The sequence below is a fragment of the Danio rerio genome, chromosome 17 (genome assembly GCF_052040795.2).
Source record: "Danio rerio strain M-AB ecotype USA chromosome 17, GRCz13ab, whole genome shotgun sequence".
NCBI classification, from domain to species: Eukaryota; Metazoa; Chordata; class Actinopteri; order Cypriniformes; family Danionidae; genus Danio; species Danio rerio.
In genome coordinates, this window is record NC_141037.1 from 24,821,781 (window position 1) to 24,840,000 (window position 18,220).

At 33.3% G+C, this 18,220-nt stretch overlaps 2 protein-coding genes across 16 annotated transcripts in view; both read left to right on the plus strand.

Moving 5' to 3' along the window:
• pank1a (pantothenate kinase 1a) overlaps positions 1–18,220 on the plus strand; it is a 41,016-nt gene that overhangs the window by 2,385 nt on the left and 20,411 nt on the right. The gene's annotated exons all lie outside the window — the stretch shown is intronic.
• Positions 564–12,454, plus strand: LOC110439212 (N-lysine methyltransferase KMT5A-A-like). 12 transcript variants are annotated; one of them, XM_087290460.1, is made up of 15 exons: positions 564–677; positions 948–1,115; positions 2,216–2,413; positions 2,700–2,761; positions 3,047–3,125; positions 3,444–3,519; positions 3,818–3,893; positions 4,236–4,312; positions 4,617–4,692; positions 4,984–5,061; positions 5,581–5,650; positions 9,790–9,900; positions 10,006–10,057; positions 10,265–10,342; positions 11,661–12,454. In XM_087290460.1, exons 2-5 carry the CDS (start codon positions 1,041–1,043, stop codon positions 3,054–3,056), a joined length of 345 nt encoding a protein of 114 aa, XP_087146586.1. In that variant the 5' UTR covers positions 564–677; positions 948–1,040; the 3' UTR covers positions 3,057–3,125; positions 3,444–3,519; positions 3,818–3,893; positions 4,236–4,312; positions 4,617–4,692; positions 4,984–5,061; positions 5,581–5,650; positions 9,790–9,900; positions 10,006–10,057; positions 10,265–10,342; positions 11,661–12,454. The 12 variants fall into 12 exon arrangements, with proteins under 12 accessions (XP_087146586.1, XP_087146584.1, XP_087146588.1 ...); XM_087290458.1 differs by having other exon boundaries at positions 9,790–9,880; XM_087290462.1 differs by having other exon boundaries at positions 5,581–5,631; positions 9,790–9,880.

The window sequence follows — 18,220 nt, forward strand, 5'->3', positions numbered from 1 at the left end:
TGTGGAAACACCTTTGTTGCTGCAACTGTTTTTTATTGTTCCATTATTTGCAGTCAGCCGATTTAAATTGTGATCAAAGGTATTCTTAGAAGATAAAGGCTATTTTGAAATAAACGTTACTTTTTGTTTTATTTAACACGTGTAATGCATCCCAAAATTGTTTCTAATTTCCTCATACAAGGGATGTTTAAACTCAAGTCATATTTTTAACATAGTAAAATCTTAACATATTTATGTTATTTTTATTAGCAACTTTTCATTTAGTCAGTAAATGTGAAATCCATATTTGTGTGTGTGTGTGTGTGTGTGTGTGTGTTTGTTTTTATTACATGGTGGGGACCTCAGCATGATAGCACACTCACAAAGTGGGGACCAAAAACATAGTGGGGACCGATCGCCCGGTCCCCACCATGTTTTGCCTTTAAAAGACTCAGGGGGCGTTGCTGATATGCCTAGTGCAGTTTTTTTCACTGATCCCCACCTTGACCATTTACCTGAATTGAGTGTGTAAGTGTGTGTCGGCGCACTGCTCTATAGCGGTCCTGTAGTCGGATGGCGGTACTGCACCCTGACACACACTTACACACTCTGGCTACTGCACATGCGCAGATCTCATAAATGAATCCGACTTTAATCAACTTAATTAAGATCTATCATCAAATTAATCGAATTTTCGGGTAAGTTATAATGTTTTTCACCATCATAATGTAATGAAATCGGTTTTATGACAAATACTTATGTTGCATCTTTTGACAGTTATCAGGTATAGTTAATTTAATGTTTTAACGAATTTCCTGGGTGTTTTAATCGCTGTTGTTTCAAATTACGTATTAATATAACACTGATAAGACACAAACTACAGTTCGGTATGTAATTTGACTTGTTTACACGAGTAAAAGTTACTCGCGCTAATGTGCTAACGTGCTAACTGCCCGGTGCTACGTGAGTCAGAGGCCGGGGTGGAGTGCATGAGCCGCGGTCAGACAGTCACCAATCACCGTGCGGCTAAATGGATCGACGGAGGATAAAACCATTAAAAGATGCGGAGAAACACATCACCAGCTCCACCGACAAGACCCATTCACTGGAAACCGAATATAAAGAAGGTTACTAAGGTATGTTTTCATAGTTCTTGTATCATACTTTTTAAATGGTTAATTGCTTTAAACATGTAACGTTAATCCTGAAATAACACTATTATATACTATTTATACGTTAATGTAGTGATATAGAGGTTATAATTAAAATGTGGGGCCATCTGGTCCTAGAAATGTACTTAATTTATTGTTCTATGACGTGTAGAAACGATTTATTTTAGATAAATAATTATAATAAACTCCAACTTAGTGTAAAACATATATAAAAGTACATAAATGTTCACTGTGTGTGTTTTATTTATTTATTTGCTGTCAACTGGTAGCCTTTTACAATAAGGTTAAATTAGTTAATGCTGGTTAATGCATTTACTAACATGAACAATGAATAATACTTTATTACAGTATTTGTTCATGTTGTTTAACTTTAGTTAATGAAAATAAAGTTGTTCATTACTAGTTAAACACGCACAATGCATTAATTATTGCAATGCATTATTACTGGTACAAGCATAAATTTAGATTTGAATAATGCATTAGTAAATGTTAAACTATGATTAATAAATGCTGTACATGCATTGTTCATTACTAGGTCATGTTAGTAAGTACATTGACTAATAAAACCTGATTGTAAAGTGTGACCTGTAAACAATTGAAGTGGAAAAAAAGTTCTTTAAAACTGTCCTAAAAAAGAAGAACAGGTGTTCAATAGTATTAGAACAACATTGAGGAAAGGTTCTGATCCACTTCAAAAGGTTTACTGTATTTATAATTCACACACAGAGAGGATGCTAATGTGAGGTTTTTGTAGTTTTTGAACCCTACACGTTTCATTAAATCTTTTAGGTCAGAGTTTGCGTTGTCCACATTTATTAAAGGAAGTTTTGTGGTTGAGTACAAATGATAGAGCTTGTGGAAGCAAAGCATAGATGAGATATTAATAAAAATACTGTCTTTATGTTTGACTTTATATGGTAAAACAAGAACAGGTGGTTAAGTGTTTTCCCCATTCAAATGTACATGTATATATTATATTCATTCTGTTTGTATTCATGCCATAGTTTAGCTTTTCATTGCTATGAGAGGGCATAATTAAAATGTTGCTTGCTCTTTTCTCTTAGTTTTGCAGCATTGATGCCGATCATGAGGACGAGACCCTCGGCCGGCTGGTGAATGATGACCATCTGCACCCTAACTGCACTGTCAATAAGATCGTTGTTCAGAGAAAACCTCATTTGTGCCTTTTTGCAATCAGGGATATTTTCTTTGGAGAGGAAATAACGTTTGACTATGGCGCATGTGATTGGCCTTGGAGAAAGGTTTGACATTTTGATCACTTAATACATTAATCCTTAATACATTCAGCAAAGCTAAGAGTTTTTTAATGTTAATATAGATTAAGGGTAAATCTGTTCAAAAATAAAGAGTTTGCATCATCCATAAGAGATAATGAAATCAATCTCTTAATATCTTCTTCTTGTCTTAATGGGTAAAAAAAAGTTTAATTAATTGGGTAATGCTTTACTTTAAAGGGGGGTTCATAAGACTGTCATGAAAGCTTTATAGTCATGACATGACTTATATAACAAAGCTGTTTTTAAATAGCTTTCATTGAAGGATGCCCATATGACTGCAGAAGAGAACTGCTCTGACAACTCTCTGATGAGGTGTGTTTATTATTATTATTATTATTATTATTATTATTATTATTAGTAGTAGTAGTAGTGAATGTTGTTGCTGTAGTAATGCATTTAATTGTAATTATTTAACTTAGTGTGTGTCCTAATTTATGAACATATGCAATAGTGTAACATTGTGGGGACCAGAGGCATGTTAGAGAAGCTGTGAAACACACTTAGTCCTCAATACACACACAGTACGGTCTGACATAGTGGGGACCGGGAGCCCTGAGTACTACTGTCTAATTATTATTTTTTGTTTTTTATATTCAGCTTTTATTGAAGTATGACCAAATGACGAGAAGAAGAGAACTGCTCTGCTCCAGTAGGAGACCCACAACCCTCTGATGAGGTGGGTTTAAATTTAATAATAATAATTATTATTATTATTATTAGTAGTAGTAGTAGTTGTTGTTGTAGTAGTAGTGCATTTAATTGTAATTATTTAACTTAATCAAAATCTAGAAATGAAACAGAGTGTGTGTCCTAATTGGTGAACGTATGCACGAGTGTAACATTGTGGGGACCAGAGGCATGTTAGAGAAGCTGGGAAACACACTTAGTCCTGAATACACACACAGTAAGGCCTGACATAGTGGGGACCGGGACCCTTGAGTACTACTGTCTAACTAATATATATATATATATATATATATTTTTTTTTTTTCAGCTTATATTGAAAGTTGACCATATGACAGAGGAAGAGAACTGCTCTGCTCCAGTACGTGACCCACAACTCTGATGAGGTGTGTTTAATGTTGTTGTTATTATTATTATTATTAGTAGTAGTAGTAGTAGTTGTTGTTGTAGTAGTGGTGCGTTTAATTGTAATTATTTATCTTAATCAAAATCTAGAAATGAAACAGAGTGTGTGTCCTAATTGGTGAACCCATGCACTAGTGTAACATTGTGGGGACCAGAGGCATGTTAGAGAAGCTGGGAAACACACTTAGTCCTGAATACACACACAGTACGGTCTGACATAGTGGGGACCGGAACCCTTGAGTACTGCTGTCTAACTAATATAAATTTTTTTATATTCAGCTTTTATTGAAGGATGACCATATGACAGAGGAAGAGAACTGCTCTGCTCCAGTACGAGACTCACAACTCTGATGAGGTGTGTTTATTATTGTTGTTGTTGTTATTATTATTAGTAATAGTAGTAGTAGTAGTAGTAGTAGTAGTAGTAGTAGTAGTAGCAGTAGTAGCAGTAGTAGTTGTTGTAGTAGTGGTGCATTTAATTGTAATTATTTAACTTAATCAAAATCTAGAAATGAAACAGAGTGTGTGTCCTAATGTATGAACATATGCACTAGTGTAACATTGTGGGGACCAGAGGCATGTTAGAGAAGCTGTGAAACACACTTAGTCCTTAATACACACACAGTACGGTCTGACATAGTGGGGACCGGAACCCTTGAGTACTGCTGTCTAACTAATATATATATTTTATATTCAGGTTTGCTGAAGTATGACCATATGACAGAAGGAGAGAACAGCTCTGCTCCAGTACGAGACCCACAACTCTCTTATGAGGTGTGTTTATTAATATTGTTGTTGTTGTTGTTATTATTATTATTAGTAGTAGTTGTTGTTGTAGTAGTAGTGCATTTAATTGTAATTATTTAACTTAATCAAAATATAGAAATGAAACAGAGTGTGTGTCCTAATTTTTGAACGTATGCACTAGTGTAACATTGTGGGGACCAGAGGCATGTTAGAGAAGCTGTAAAATACACTTAGTCCTGAATACACACACAGTACGGTCTGACATAGTGGGGACCGCGACCCTTGAGTACTACTGTCTAACTAATATATATTTTTTATTTTTTTTATTCAGCTTTTATTGAAGGATGACCATATGACAGAGGAAGAGAACTGCTCTGCTCCAGTACGTGACCCACAACTCTGATGAGGTGTGTTTATTATTGTTGTTGTTATTATTATTATTAGTAGTAGTTGTTGTTGTAGTAGTAGTGCATTTAATTGTAATTATTTAACTTAATCAAAATATAGAAATGAAACAGAGTGTGTGTCCTAATTTTTGAATGTATGCACTAGTGTAACATTGTGGGGACCAGAGGCATGTTAGAGAAGCTGTGAAACACACTTAGTCCTGAATACACACACAGTACGGTCTGACATAGTGGGGACCGGAACCCTTGAGTACTGCTGTCTAACTAATATATATATATTTTTTTTTTCAGCTTATATTGAAAGTTGACCATATGACAGAGGAAGAGAACTGCTCTGCTCCAGTACGTGACCCACAACTCTCTGATGAGGTGTGTTTAATGTTGTTGTTATTATTTTTATTAGTAGTAGTAGCAGTTGTTGTTGTTGTAGTAGTGGTGCATTTAATTGTAATTATTTAACTTAATCAAAATATAGAAATGGAACAGAGTGTGTGTCCTAATTTATGAACGTATGCACTAGTGTAACATTGTGGGGACCAGAGGCATGTTAGAGAAGCTGTGAAACACACTTAGTCCTGAATACACACAGTAAGGTCTGACGTTGTGGGGACCGGGACCCTTGAGTACTACTGTCTAACTTATATATATATATATATATATAAAATTAAATTTAATTGTAATTATTTAACTTAATCAAAATATAGAAATGAAACAGAGTGTGTGTCCTAATTGGTGAACATATGCACTGACATTGTGGGGACCAGAGGCATGTTAGAGAAGCTGTTAAACACACTTAGTCCTCAATACACACACAGTAAGGCCTGACATAGTGGGGACCGCGACCCTTGAGTACTGCTGTCTAACTAATATATTTTTTTTTATATTCAGCTTTTATTGAAGGATGACCATATGACAGGGGAAGAGAACTGCTCTGCTCCAGCACGTGACTCACAACTCTGTTATTGCATATCAGATTTAACGAACCATTTACTACGGATTTCATGTAATTTTGATAACTGTCCATTAATCAGATGTCATCACGCTGCTGTGCCGTCAGCCAATCGTTGTATTGCTGATAATGATTTTGAGGATCGATAGATCTGTCACAACACACAGTCACAACACCTCTCAGATCAGTTTAATCTGATTCGCAAACTTTTTTGAAGAACCAAATTAGCCTAAGATGAGTTATCAAGATTAAAAGATCCAGGATCTGTAATATACAGTAATCTTAGATTATTTAAGCGAGGTCCGAAGAACAGACCCCTGGACCCTTGAGTACTACTGTCTAAATTATATATTTCAAAATAAAAATTATAAATTATATATAAAAATATATAAAATAATTTTATATAAAATATTTATAAAATTATATATAAAATATATATTTTTAATTATATACAGTTGAAGTCAGAATTATTAGCCCCTTGTTTATTTCTTGTACTAAATTTCTGTTTAATGGAAAGCAGATTTTTTAAACACATTTCTAATCATAACAGTGTTAATAACTCATCTCTAATAACTGATTTATTTTCTCTTTGCCATGATGACTATAAAAATTATTTGACTAGATATTTTTCAAGACACTTCTATTCAGCTTAAAGTGACATTTAAAGGCTTCACTAAGTTAATTAGGGTAACTAGGCAAGTTATTGGAGGGATAATAATATTGACCTTAAAATGGTTCATAAAAAATTAAAACTGCTTTTATTCTAGCTGAAATAAAACAAATAAGACTTTCTCCAGAAGAAAAAAATATTATCAGACATACTATGAAAAAATTCTCTGCTCTGTTACACATCATTTGGGAAATATTTGTAAAAGAGTTTTAAAAAGGTGGGTTGACTTCAACTGTATATACTTTCATATATATATATATATATATATATATATATATATATATATATATATATATATATATATATATATATATATATATATATACACAGTTGAAGTCAAAATTATTAGACCCCTTGGAATTTTTCTCTTCTTTTTTAAATATATCCTAAATGATGTTTAACAGAGCAAGGAAATTTTAACAGTATGTCTGATAATATTTTTTTCTTCTGGAAAAAGTCTTATTTGTTTTATTTTGACTAGAATAAAAACAGTTTAAATTTTTTTAAACACCATTTAAGGGACAAAATTATTAGCCTCTTTAAGCTATATTTTTTTCTCGATACTCTACAGAACAAACCATCATTATACAATAACTTGACTAATTACCCTAACCTGCCTAGTTAACCTAATTACCCTAGTTAAGCCTTTAAATTTCACTTTAAGCTGTATAGAAGTGTCTTAAAGAATATCTAGTCTAATATTATTTACTGTCATCATGGCAAAGAGAAAATAAGTCCATTATTAGAAATGATTATTAGAAATAGTTATTAAAACTATTATGTTTAGAAATGTGTTGAAAAAAATCTTCTCTCCGTTAAACAGAAATTGGGGAAATAATAAACAAGCTGTCTAATAATTCAGGGGGGCTAATAATTCTGACTTCAACTGTATATGAAGAGTTTCATTGCAGAACGAGATATATCCATTTAAAAAAATTTTGGTTATTTTGACATTATTTTTCATGACATTAACAGTCAAGTTCATTCACAATTTTTGTACATTAAACTATAACTTGATATAGTGAAGGCCAGGAACACAATATTTTCAAATCCAGGATATTTTTTATTTAATTTTATGTCTATAATTAAAGGGCCATGAAACCCCCTCGTTTCAGCAGGGTGTTTTCACACCTCTACTTTGGAAAAAGTCAGAAAAGCGGGCGTGTCCAGCTCTGTTTAGGGGGGAGTGTCGGAGGAACTAAAGTGGGAGGGTGTGGGAGTGTCTATTTGGGCACGCGCGAGTTTCAGTCAAAATACTCACACGAGAAAGTGATGGTGTATTTTTTACAGTCATTGTGTTTAACCTACATGGACATCTGTAGTTGAATTATTTGCCAGATTATTAAATGTTGGACTTTAACTGCAGTTTGGCTCTTTCATTCAGGGAATTCATTCATGCCCCTCGCGACACACGAGATATTTGATACGAGGAACTGATCTAAGCGTGTATTTTTCATGCAATGTTTGATACCGCACGGCGAATGAGAGAAAAAAGCTCCGCAATTCCCGGAAACTTAGATGCACTCGGCAGGTAGCGTCAGAAAGCCGCGTGTGTTATTCCGGTCACAAAATGCGGTGCTAACAAGTTTGCACTCAGTGCAATAGTTAACTTAATTCGACACGAACAAACTGAATAAACAAAGAGCACTGGTCGCTCACTTACCAAATCTGTAGAGACAGGACAATCACCAGCAACTAGAGCCGCGTCTTTATGAAGAGAAAACTACAAGCAAATCCGGATTTCAGCGTTAGCAGATGAGAACAGCTCTCAGGTAAACAATAATCCTCCTTAGACACGCAAGTTATTGTTGTCGAGCGTCGCGTACACTGTTAATCCACACGTGAGTCTGAGCTCTCACAGAGAGAAAAGGAAAACGAAACTTAACTGCAGCAAACTATAAAAGCAACACTTCACGCTTGTTTTGCCAACCAAACGTGGCGTCTCTGGTGTAAAAAGTGACACTAATGAATATTAATGAAGTTGCAAAATAGAGCGCGCTGATTGGTTTGAACCAAGCCTTACTCATGCATTAATGCATCACACTGTAAGATGTAATAAGGCACACTCTGGCACAGACGTCCAGTCTGCACGCTGGAATACACGCTATTATGTCATGACCGTGACGCAGCTTCAAAAATTTGTTTCAAACAGGAAGTACGAATTTGCTTGAAATAACGCAAAAACAACCAATTTACACTTTTTAGTGAAATATAGGTGTCCTAATAGTGTTTTTAGCAGTGTGGGACACATATACGACTGTCAACAGCTCAACACATGTGTTCTGGTGTTTCGTGACCCTTTAAGTAAAAAAACATGCCAAAATGCTACATATTAATCCAACCCACATTGTCAAACATCTTAAATTGGTTTAAAAAAAACTATACACCATAAATATATGGAATAATATATGCAAAGATTGATTAATAATAATAAGATTCTAAGTTAGATTTGGCCAGAATGTACACAACATAACATAACTTTATTTTTTTTTTTGCAAAACGCTACATCCACCTTAGGCTATATTATACTACATTAATACCATTACCAAAAGCAAGTGAATCAATGTTTTGTTTGATAAGTAAGATTAAGTTAGTTAGATAAATGACCTTTAGCTTGGTACAGAAAGAGTGGGGGGCGGCTCCTTCCACACCGCTACAGAAAACCAAACCTGTATGATTAGAGCGGGCGGAGCTGAGTCTGTGACACAAACTTGCCTCGCTATGTCATATTTAATGAATTATTTCACTGTAATAATAATAATAGCTTATTTATTTGGTTGTGAAAAAGCTAAACCGTTTTCTCCATAACAACATGTGCCCTTTAAGTTCCTTTATAATAAATCAACAACAACAAGAATTAATTATAAATAATAGGTGCAACCGCATAAATAAATCTTCAGATAGGCTACTCAGCTACATGTAAGAAATTATTTAAAAAATAAACTTATAAAGGACACTTAGAAATGTCGCCTTGCAGACAGGTATCTTGTGATGGGGAGTAGGAAAAAAGGCGCTCCTAGGCCTTCTCTTGACATCAGCGGAGACTCGTTCCCTGCTGCATTTGTGTATTGTTGACGCAGAAGTATCTTATTCTGGTCCACTTTTGTGGCCTTTTTATACATTTTTGTGATCTTCTATCGCTAAATCAATGAGCAAACTCTGAGCACTTCACCGGCGATGACTCTCTTCCCAGGGGATGCTGAGCTCGCGCCGCATCCTGAACGCTCTCTAACTGTTATATCGCACTTTGTAAAGAAACTGGTCTGACGGATATTGCGTTTTGTAAAAAAAATAAGTTTTGTACTTGGCCTAAAATGTGCATTCTTAAATGTTATTAATGGCAGCAATTCACACATAGATTAAGGTACATCTGAACAGTGATTTCCAATAATAAAATCCAAATGTCAAAAAATGCCGTTTATCGCATTTTGCAACCTAACTCTTCATATGTATGTGAGTTATGACTGTATGACTGCAGAAGAGAACTGCTCTGTTCCCACAACTCAGTTTTTCTGGGACTTGAAAACAGACGCTCAGCAGATTTTAAAGGGTGGAATCTTGATCAAATCGTGGGTTTACACACAAACATGTAGTACAGTGCCAGATTTTCTGGATGTTATATACACATTTGTATTTGCAAACATATATCATATTGTTTTAAATGATGTATTTTTGTGTGGGTTTTTACATTCAGAGAAAGTTACAGTGGATCGTGATTTTGGAGGAGGTGAAGTCCAATCTAAAAGGTAAAAATATTATTTATTTTTCTGATCAGAATTTTTCTTTTTCAGAATGTTTATTTTTATCATGATATGTATGTGCTGTGTTTGAAAACTATTTTTAAGCTACCATCACACACTTTTACCCATTAAAAAAATAACACAAAATCAAATAAATAATTTGGTAAACTTTATGCAGAGAAGTCAACTCTCAGACTTGATTTTTACTTTCAGAGTCCCCTCAAGTATCATCACCATGGTACAGTGTCTGTGAAGATAGTGATGCAGACCCAGCATTCACAAAAAAGAGAGGTATGATCATTAAAGTTAATTTGTGACTGACTTGTGTTATTGTACAAGTCCAAATGCACAAGCTCATTTACATAACATGTAGGGTAAAACAGGACAGAAGCACATTACTTCCATGATGACACTTGATGTCTCATTTCATGTTAGTTAAACAATATTGCTAAATACTTTGGAAAAATATACTAATTGCATATCTGGTTACACTTTATTTTGATAATTTACTTTACTACTACTACTACTACTACTACTACTAACTACAAATAACTGCAACTACTTGTCAACTAACAGCCATTAGACTGTCTGTTAAAATCAACACTGCTAATGCTCTACTAAATTTATATAAGAGTTAGTCATATTGTACTAATTTAAAGCGTAACCTAACAGTCTGCTGTACTATTTACAGAGACCAATGAGAGTTGGTTTTATTGAGGTAACCTTAACTGTCAGCTAATACTCTACACTCTAAAAGTAATAAAAATAAGTAATAATAATTAAATTAGCAGTTTTTCATAATTTGTGATTCATGTTTTTATGAAATCTGTTTGTTTCTGCTTTTGAATTGCATTATGGGATCTTGATCTTTCTTCCAACAACTTTTAATCTTAAAAAGTAAAAAAAAGTTACTTTTTGTTTGGGTTGGTGTTGTAAATTATGCTACAGAAACCTTGTAATAAACTGCTGGTACATTTTCTGTTATTCTAAAGACTTATTTATCTCTATATATTATTTCTTATACATTACATTATTTCAAACTACTAAAATGTCAGTTAAAGTCACTTTGTTAAACTGTAGAGTTGAATTTTCAACATCAAAAGTGCACAGAGCAGAGATCAACATCCCATAATGCAATTCACCACCACAAAAAAAAAAAAAAACAATTGTAAATCACAAAATACAGGAACTGGTAATTGACAGATATGTGTTACAGTGTAGTGTTTTGAGCTAAACTTGAGCTAACAGTCTGCTAATACTCTACTGATAATCAGATGAGCATTAGTCTTATTGATCATTCTAACAGTATGCAAATACTCTAATACATAATACTTTACGGTGAGATAATTAACGTAGTTGCAGAGTTACGCATAGTTAGAAGAATGTCTAAACTGGACTATGGAATAAAGTGTAACCCCATTAACCAGATTTGAAGTTATTAGGAAGTATTTTTAATCCATCTCCATCTTAAGTATTTTTAATAATAGGCAAGACACATTTTTCTAGCATTTTCTATCACAATATTAAACTAACATAACAGCACATGTTGTAAAAATGACTGAACATTTATGCAACTAAAACCACTTTTTTATATTTTAACCACCCATAGGTCCCATAAAGAGAAGATCCTGGAGCAAACAGGAAGTACATGCTGTGGTGAAAGCTGAACCATTGGCTCTAAAAACCAGAGATTGGTCAGCTTTGGATTTTTATATTAAAAACTGAATCTCGACTCTTTAGAAAAAAAAATCTGAATAACACTTTCATAGTAACTACACACTATACATCATTAGTTTAGCACTAACTCTACATTAATAGACTTTAGGAAGCAGTTTATAAATACAGCTTCAAACACTGTATTCTTGACTTGACTTAATTGTATTTTCATGCTTTGTTACTGATTCATTTTTCATTACTACATTATGTATTGCATTATTTACAAACTATTTGTATATAAGAGTAGTTTGTGGTTTTTAAGATAATTCAGAATGAGTTATTAAATGATTAATAAACTATTCAAATGAACATTTATACATGTTATATTCAGGCATATAGTAATTGTAACCATGTGTGTTAGTAAATGCTATAATAACACAACTTCATGCAGTTTTGTGACCTAATCTATTAAGGACTGTTTATAGTTGATAAATCCCTTATAAATGACAATTTAAGGCTCAGTATCTAATGAACAATAAATCTTTGCAATCTTATTAAAAAAAATCTGTAAAGTTTAAACATTGCAAAATAAAAATACAACATCATTTCAAAACAACATAATTAGCAATATGGCAATATTCATTTCAGTGTTTCTGTGATGTTTGCACTGTACAGTAATTTTAGATTTTGATTAGATTGCAAAGATTTATTTTTCATTAGTTGCATTTGTGTTTCTTGAAATTAATGAAAAAAAAAAAATATATATATATATATATATATATATATATATATATATATCTTCTTTGGCCTTAGTCCCGTATGATTGCGGGGTCGGCTCTTTTTGGAACAAGTCCTTCAGTTTTAGACTTGTCCATATGATAACGACTTTTTTACACCTTCCGGCCAGCCTGTCATATGGGCCTGTCACACTCATACACTAGGGACAATTTAGCCTTCCCAATTCACCTGTAGCATGTCTTTGGACTGTGCCTATGCACCCGGAGGAAACCCACACGAATGCAGGGAGAACATGCAAACTTCTCACAGAAATGCCAACTGAGCCGAGGTTCAAACCAGTGACCCAGCGACCTTCTTGCTGTGAGGCGACAGCACTACCTACCGCGCCACTGCTTCATCATATATATATATATATATATATATATATATATTTAAAGCTATGAATCACTCTCCCTTTTAATTTATTTCTTTTTTCTGTTTAGAATATAGCTGAGATTTTAATTGTCATTTATAAGGGATTTATAAAGCACTAATAGTCCTCACTGTAGATTAGCTCACAAAACTGCATGAAGTTGAGTTTATAAAGCATTTATTATCAGACAGAGTAACCATTACTATATGCCTGATTAATAAGATATATAAATGTTGGGTAACACTATAATAACTGCACACAATGAATTATTTATGAAACATTAGCAAATAGTTAGTTGAACGTTTGTTAAGCATTAACGTTACATTAATAGACATTAGTAAGCAGTTTATAAATTATACTTATAAATATAAATTACAAATATTATTGACTTAAAAGCACAATTATAATGTGCTTAATGATTGTTTTCATACTTGGTAAATAATGCAATACTTAATTTAGTAATGAAAAGTACATCATTAAAAAACCAGATATTTAAAAGTAGTTGGTTTTTTTTTTTTTAGATAATTCAGAATGTGCAAGTAAATGATTTATAAACTATTCAAAATAACATTGATAATTCTTATTATTCAGGCATATAATAAGTTGTTTAGTATGTTAATAAATGCTTTATGAACTCAACTTCATGCAGTTTTGTGATCTAATCTAAAGCGAGGGCTATTCATGCTTTATAAATCCATTATAAATTACAATATAAGGCTCAGTTACATTATATACAGAAAAAATGACTATTAATTTCTAATTATTACAAGATGCTCAAATAAAACTGTATCAAATGAAAAGTAATTCATTGCAATCTTGTCTAAATATAAAATTGCTTTACACGTAATGTATTGTTAAATTATTATATTGTTGTTTTATCAAATTATGTTGTATTTCGACACTCCTGTTATTCAGCAATGTTTAAAATTTAAAGTAATTGTATTTGTTTAGGTACGATTGCAAATACTTATTGTTTATTTGATACTGAGCCTGGCAACGCAGTGGCACAGTAGGTAGTGCTGTCACCTCACAGCAAGAAGGTCGCTGGTTCGAGCCCTGGCTGGGTCAGTTGGCATTTCTGTGTAAAGTTTGCATGTTCTCCCTGTGTTGGTGTGGGTTTCCTCCAGGTGCTCCTACATGCGGTACAGGTGAATTGGGTAGCCTAAAATAGTCCGTAGTAAATGAGCGTGAATGAGTGTGTATGTGTATGGATGTGTCCCAGGGATGGGTTGCAGCTGGAAGGGCATCCGCTGCATAAAAACGTGCTGGATAAGTTGGTGGTTCAATCCGCTGTTGCGACCCCGGATTAATAAAGAGAGAAAACCAAAATGAAAATAAATGAATAAATGAATGATTCTGAGCCTTTAATTGTCATTTATAAGGGATTTATAAAGCATCAATATTCCTCACTTTAGATTAGATCACAAAACTGCATGAAGTTGAGTTAATAAAGCATTATTTAACATGCAGAAAAACGTATTATATGCAGGGCTCCAAACCGGTTCAAGGAACGGAAACGAAAAACAGAATCAAATGACATTTTTCGGGAACAGAAACGAAAACCGAAAAAAAAAGATCAACTTTAATCGTTCTGAACAGAAACGTTTACAGTTAAACGGTTAATAATGTTATTTTATTGTTCTTTTTATTATATGAATTTGAGAGACAAAAAGCATCAATTTAAAGCATGTGAACAAATGCGACGGTGACGCTCGTTTTTATATAAACTATAAATGTCTGGCCGTGATGCGTATTTAGGCCTATGCCAGTCTATAAAAAGATAATGTAGCTTAAAACACTTTAAAATTTTAGAGAACGTAATACAGTTTGCACAACCAATGTTTGGTCTTAATAACCTGCCCATAATTAAACGTCATGTAGCCTACTTTTTGATTACTTGACCAGCGGATTAATGGCAGCACCAGCGGATAAACGAGATCTGAGCATAATAGGTATGACCAATATGTGCATAACCAATATGCAAAGTCAAGAGAGTGCACGACTCCATAGGGTAACGTAGCCTAAACTGCGCACACTTGATTATGTAATGTGTGAAATTGTGGACGCATCTCAAAGAGCAAAGCATAACTTATTAAATGCCCATGCTTAATCGGTCATCGATAAGGTCTATCGGTTTTAAAGGGTTACCGACAATAAATCAATTGAGTGATCGTTAGCATCCCTAGGTTAATCAATGAATGTGTTAAATTTAATATTTATATTAAAGATGAATAAGGCAAGAATATGATAATGATACTTTTAAGATTTTTACACCTACAAAAATATCTTGTGGTAGTGCACTTGTTTAATAAAAATCTTTGTAAATAGGTTATCTGTAAAAAACGCAATCAGAGCCAATGACATGTAGAAGTAGTGTTGCCTAAACGGCTATTAAATTTCTAATAAAATTCAAACCAAAGTATAACTTATTGCATTTTTCGTTTGATAAAAATATACAGAAACGAAATAAAATCATAAGGATGCTAGTTTGTAATTTATGTTAATAATAATAAAATGACATGCTTAGACTATAAGCTTAACGGCTATACGCTGCCAATAGGCCATTAATAAATATTATTTTACTTTGTACTTTATTATAATATATATTTTACAATAAAAACTAAATATAGCATGTCTTACTGTCATTTAAAACAAGTCATTCAAAATACACATCAGAACTGTAGACCTGCAGTGTGTAAACTGTATACAGGGGGTGTTGGTCAATCAATAGCCTACAGCACATAATTGAACTAATTATGATGCTAACTGTAATTTAGCTCTTAATATAGGCCTACGATATATTTTCTGGTGTTTAATTTTGCATGAGTAAATAGCAGTATAGCCTAAAGTAAATTTTTAAAAAAGATTATCATTTACCCTACCTGCAGCACAAGTGAGAGGTGGATCAGCAGCAAATTCACTTACACACTAGGCTATATCTATTTAATTTATAACAATGTAAACTTGACTTCGCAGGCCGTTCATCTTTGAACGCAAAAGGCATTTTTAAGTGTCCTAACTTGACTGCTGCTGCATAATGTGATGTTTCTTTACAAAACTGTAAAAGTGCGCTTTAGCATGTCAAAATGAAAGCAAACATTCAAAAGAGTTCTGTGTTTTGTCAATTTTACTTATATTAATAATAATGGATATAATAAATTTAAATAATAATTGCACTGTGCAGTGTACTAAATATTTTTATTAGGCTACATAACTGAAAAACCATTTCATAACAATTTTCATAATTTAATTGCTATTTCATATTATACAACATCTAAATGTAGCGCCGGGCCTGCGCTCGATACCAAGGAGTGGGGCTGTGTGTAGCACCTTTAAACAGCGTGTCAATCAATAACCAAAAGCAAGTTCATATTATAAATATGTCTTTAATGATACTTATTGAAAATTCATTTAATCTTACCCCTCGTATAGATTTTTTAGTTGCACCATTAAAAAAACACTAGAGCCCTGCAATACTTTGTAATTAAATAAAGTTTTTTTTTTTTTCTAGAAAACTGTTTTCGGAATATTTTGTCTATTAAGCAACGCAAGAACAGAACCGAAAAAATATAAATTCTGCTTAGAGTGAACCGATTGGATTTTCTTTTTTTTTCTTCTTTTTTTTTTTACCCCTGATTATATGCCTGAATAGTAAATGTATAAATGTTAATTTATATAGTTTTTTAATCATTTATTTACTCATTCTTAATGATCTTAAAAAACACCAATTATTCTTAGACAGTTTGTAAATAATGCAATACTTCATTTAGTAATGAAAAATGAATTATAAACAAAGTATGAAAACACAAAAATTGAGCACATTACACATGCTTATACAGTAAGTCAACAATAGAGCATCTAGCTGTGTTTATAAACTGCTTACTATTAATGTAGAGTTAATGCTTAACAAATGATGTCTATTTGGAGTTTTGGTGGCTTGGTTATATGATGAAGGTCTCTGTGCATTTGTGGGGTTCAGTTCTTTATGAATATATTTTTAAATATTTTTAATGTTTTTTTTTTTTAAATAGTTAAAATACGACAGAAATAGAACATACTGGTGGGTTTTAAGAGTTTACACAAAAATGTACATTATATTATTAATTACTTGCCCTCATCTCACTCTAACCCCCTGAGACATTCATTCATCTTCACACTCAAAGGAAGATAACTTAGATGAAGTGCAAGAACTCCTCATCCTCCATAGACAGCAAGGGATTGAAACAATATGAAGGAGAGGAATTAATAACAGAATCTTCATTTTGGGGTGAACTAACCGTTTAATATTGTTTGCTATTGCACTTAACTAAATGTGTACGCAGACATGGAAGAGTTATGTGGAAGCTTGTTATACCCAATGAGAACTGCTTTTAGACATGCAAGAGAGTTTCATGGATTTTGTGTTTACTGTTTTTTGTGTTTAAAGGTTTTGTGGAAATTATAATAAATATAACATTTATTAAATTTATTCTGGACCATTTCCTGTTTGGATCTTGAGGTTCCTTCTGTATTCAAATTACATTTTTTATAAACTGACCTGCTCTTCAAATGAAAATTCTAAAGCAGTTTACTGTCAAATTACTTGATTGAGGTTTAAAATTTAATATTAGTAAGGGTGCTGATCTGATCCCCACGTTGCCTAAAAACCGGTAATGTGTGTGTAGAACTGGTCCTTACTTTGACTAAAAAACGGTAATGTGTGTGTAGATCTGGTCCTTACTTTGACTAAAAAACGGTAATGTGTGTGTAGATCTGGTCCTTACTTTGACTCAATACCGGTAATGTGTGTGTAGATCCGGTCCTTACTTTGACTAAAAAACGGTAATGTGTGTGTAGATCTGGTCCTTACTTTGACTCAAAACCAGTGATGTGTGTGTAGATCTGGTCCTTACTTTGACTCAATACCGGTAATGTGTGTGTAGATCCGGTCCTTACTTTGACTCAATACCGGTAATGTGTGTGTAGACCTGGTCCTTACTTTGACTCAATACCGGTAATGTGTGTGTAGACCTGGTCCTTACTTTGACTCAATACCGGTAATGTGTGTGTAGACCTGGTCCTTACTTTGACTCAATACCGGTAATGTGTGTGTAGACCTGGTCCTTACTTTGACTCAATACCGGTAATGTGTGTGTAGACCTGGTCCTTACTTTGACTCAATACCGGTAATGTGTGTGTAGACCTGGTCCTTACTTTGACTCAATACCGGTAATGTGTGTGTAGACCTGGTCCTTACTTTGACTCAATACCAGTAATGTGTGTGTAGATCCGGTCCTTTCTTTGACTCAATACCAGTAATGTGTGTGTAGACCTGGTCCCTACTTTGACTCAATACCGGTAATGTGTGTGTAGACCTGGTCCTT

What these genes read in the sequence shown, in the direction of transcription:
- LOC110439212 (XM_087290460.1), top strand. Translation starts at nt 1,041, where the DNA reads ATGCGGAGAAACACATCACCAGCTCCACCGACAAGACCCATTCACTGG. An exon ending in ATATAAAGAAGGTTACTAAG is followed by an intron (nt 1,116 to 2,215) that starts GTATGTTTTCAT and finishes CTTTTCTCTTAG; the next exon opens with TTTTGCAGCATTGATGCCGA. An exon ending in GTGATTGGCCTTGGAGAAAG is followed by an intron (nt 2,414 to 2,699) that starts GTTTGACATTTT and finishes GTTTTTAAATAG; the next exon opens with CTTTCATTGAAGGATGCCCA.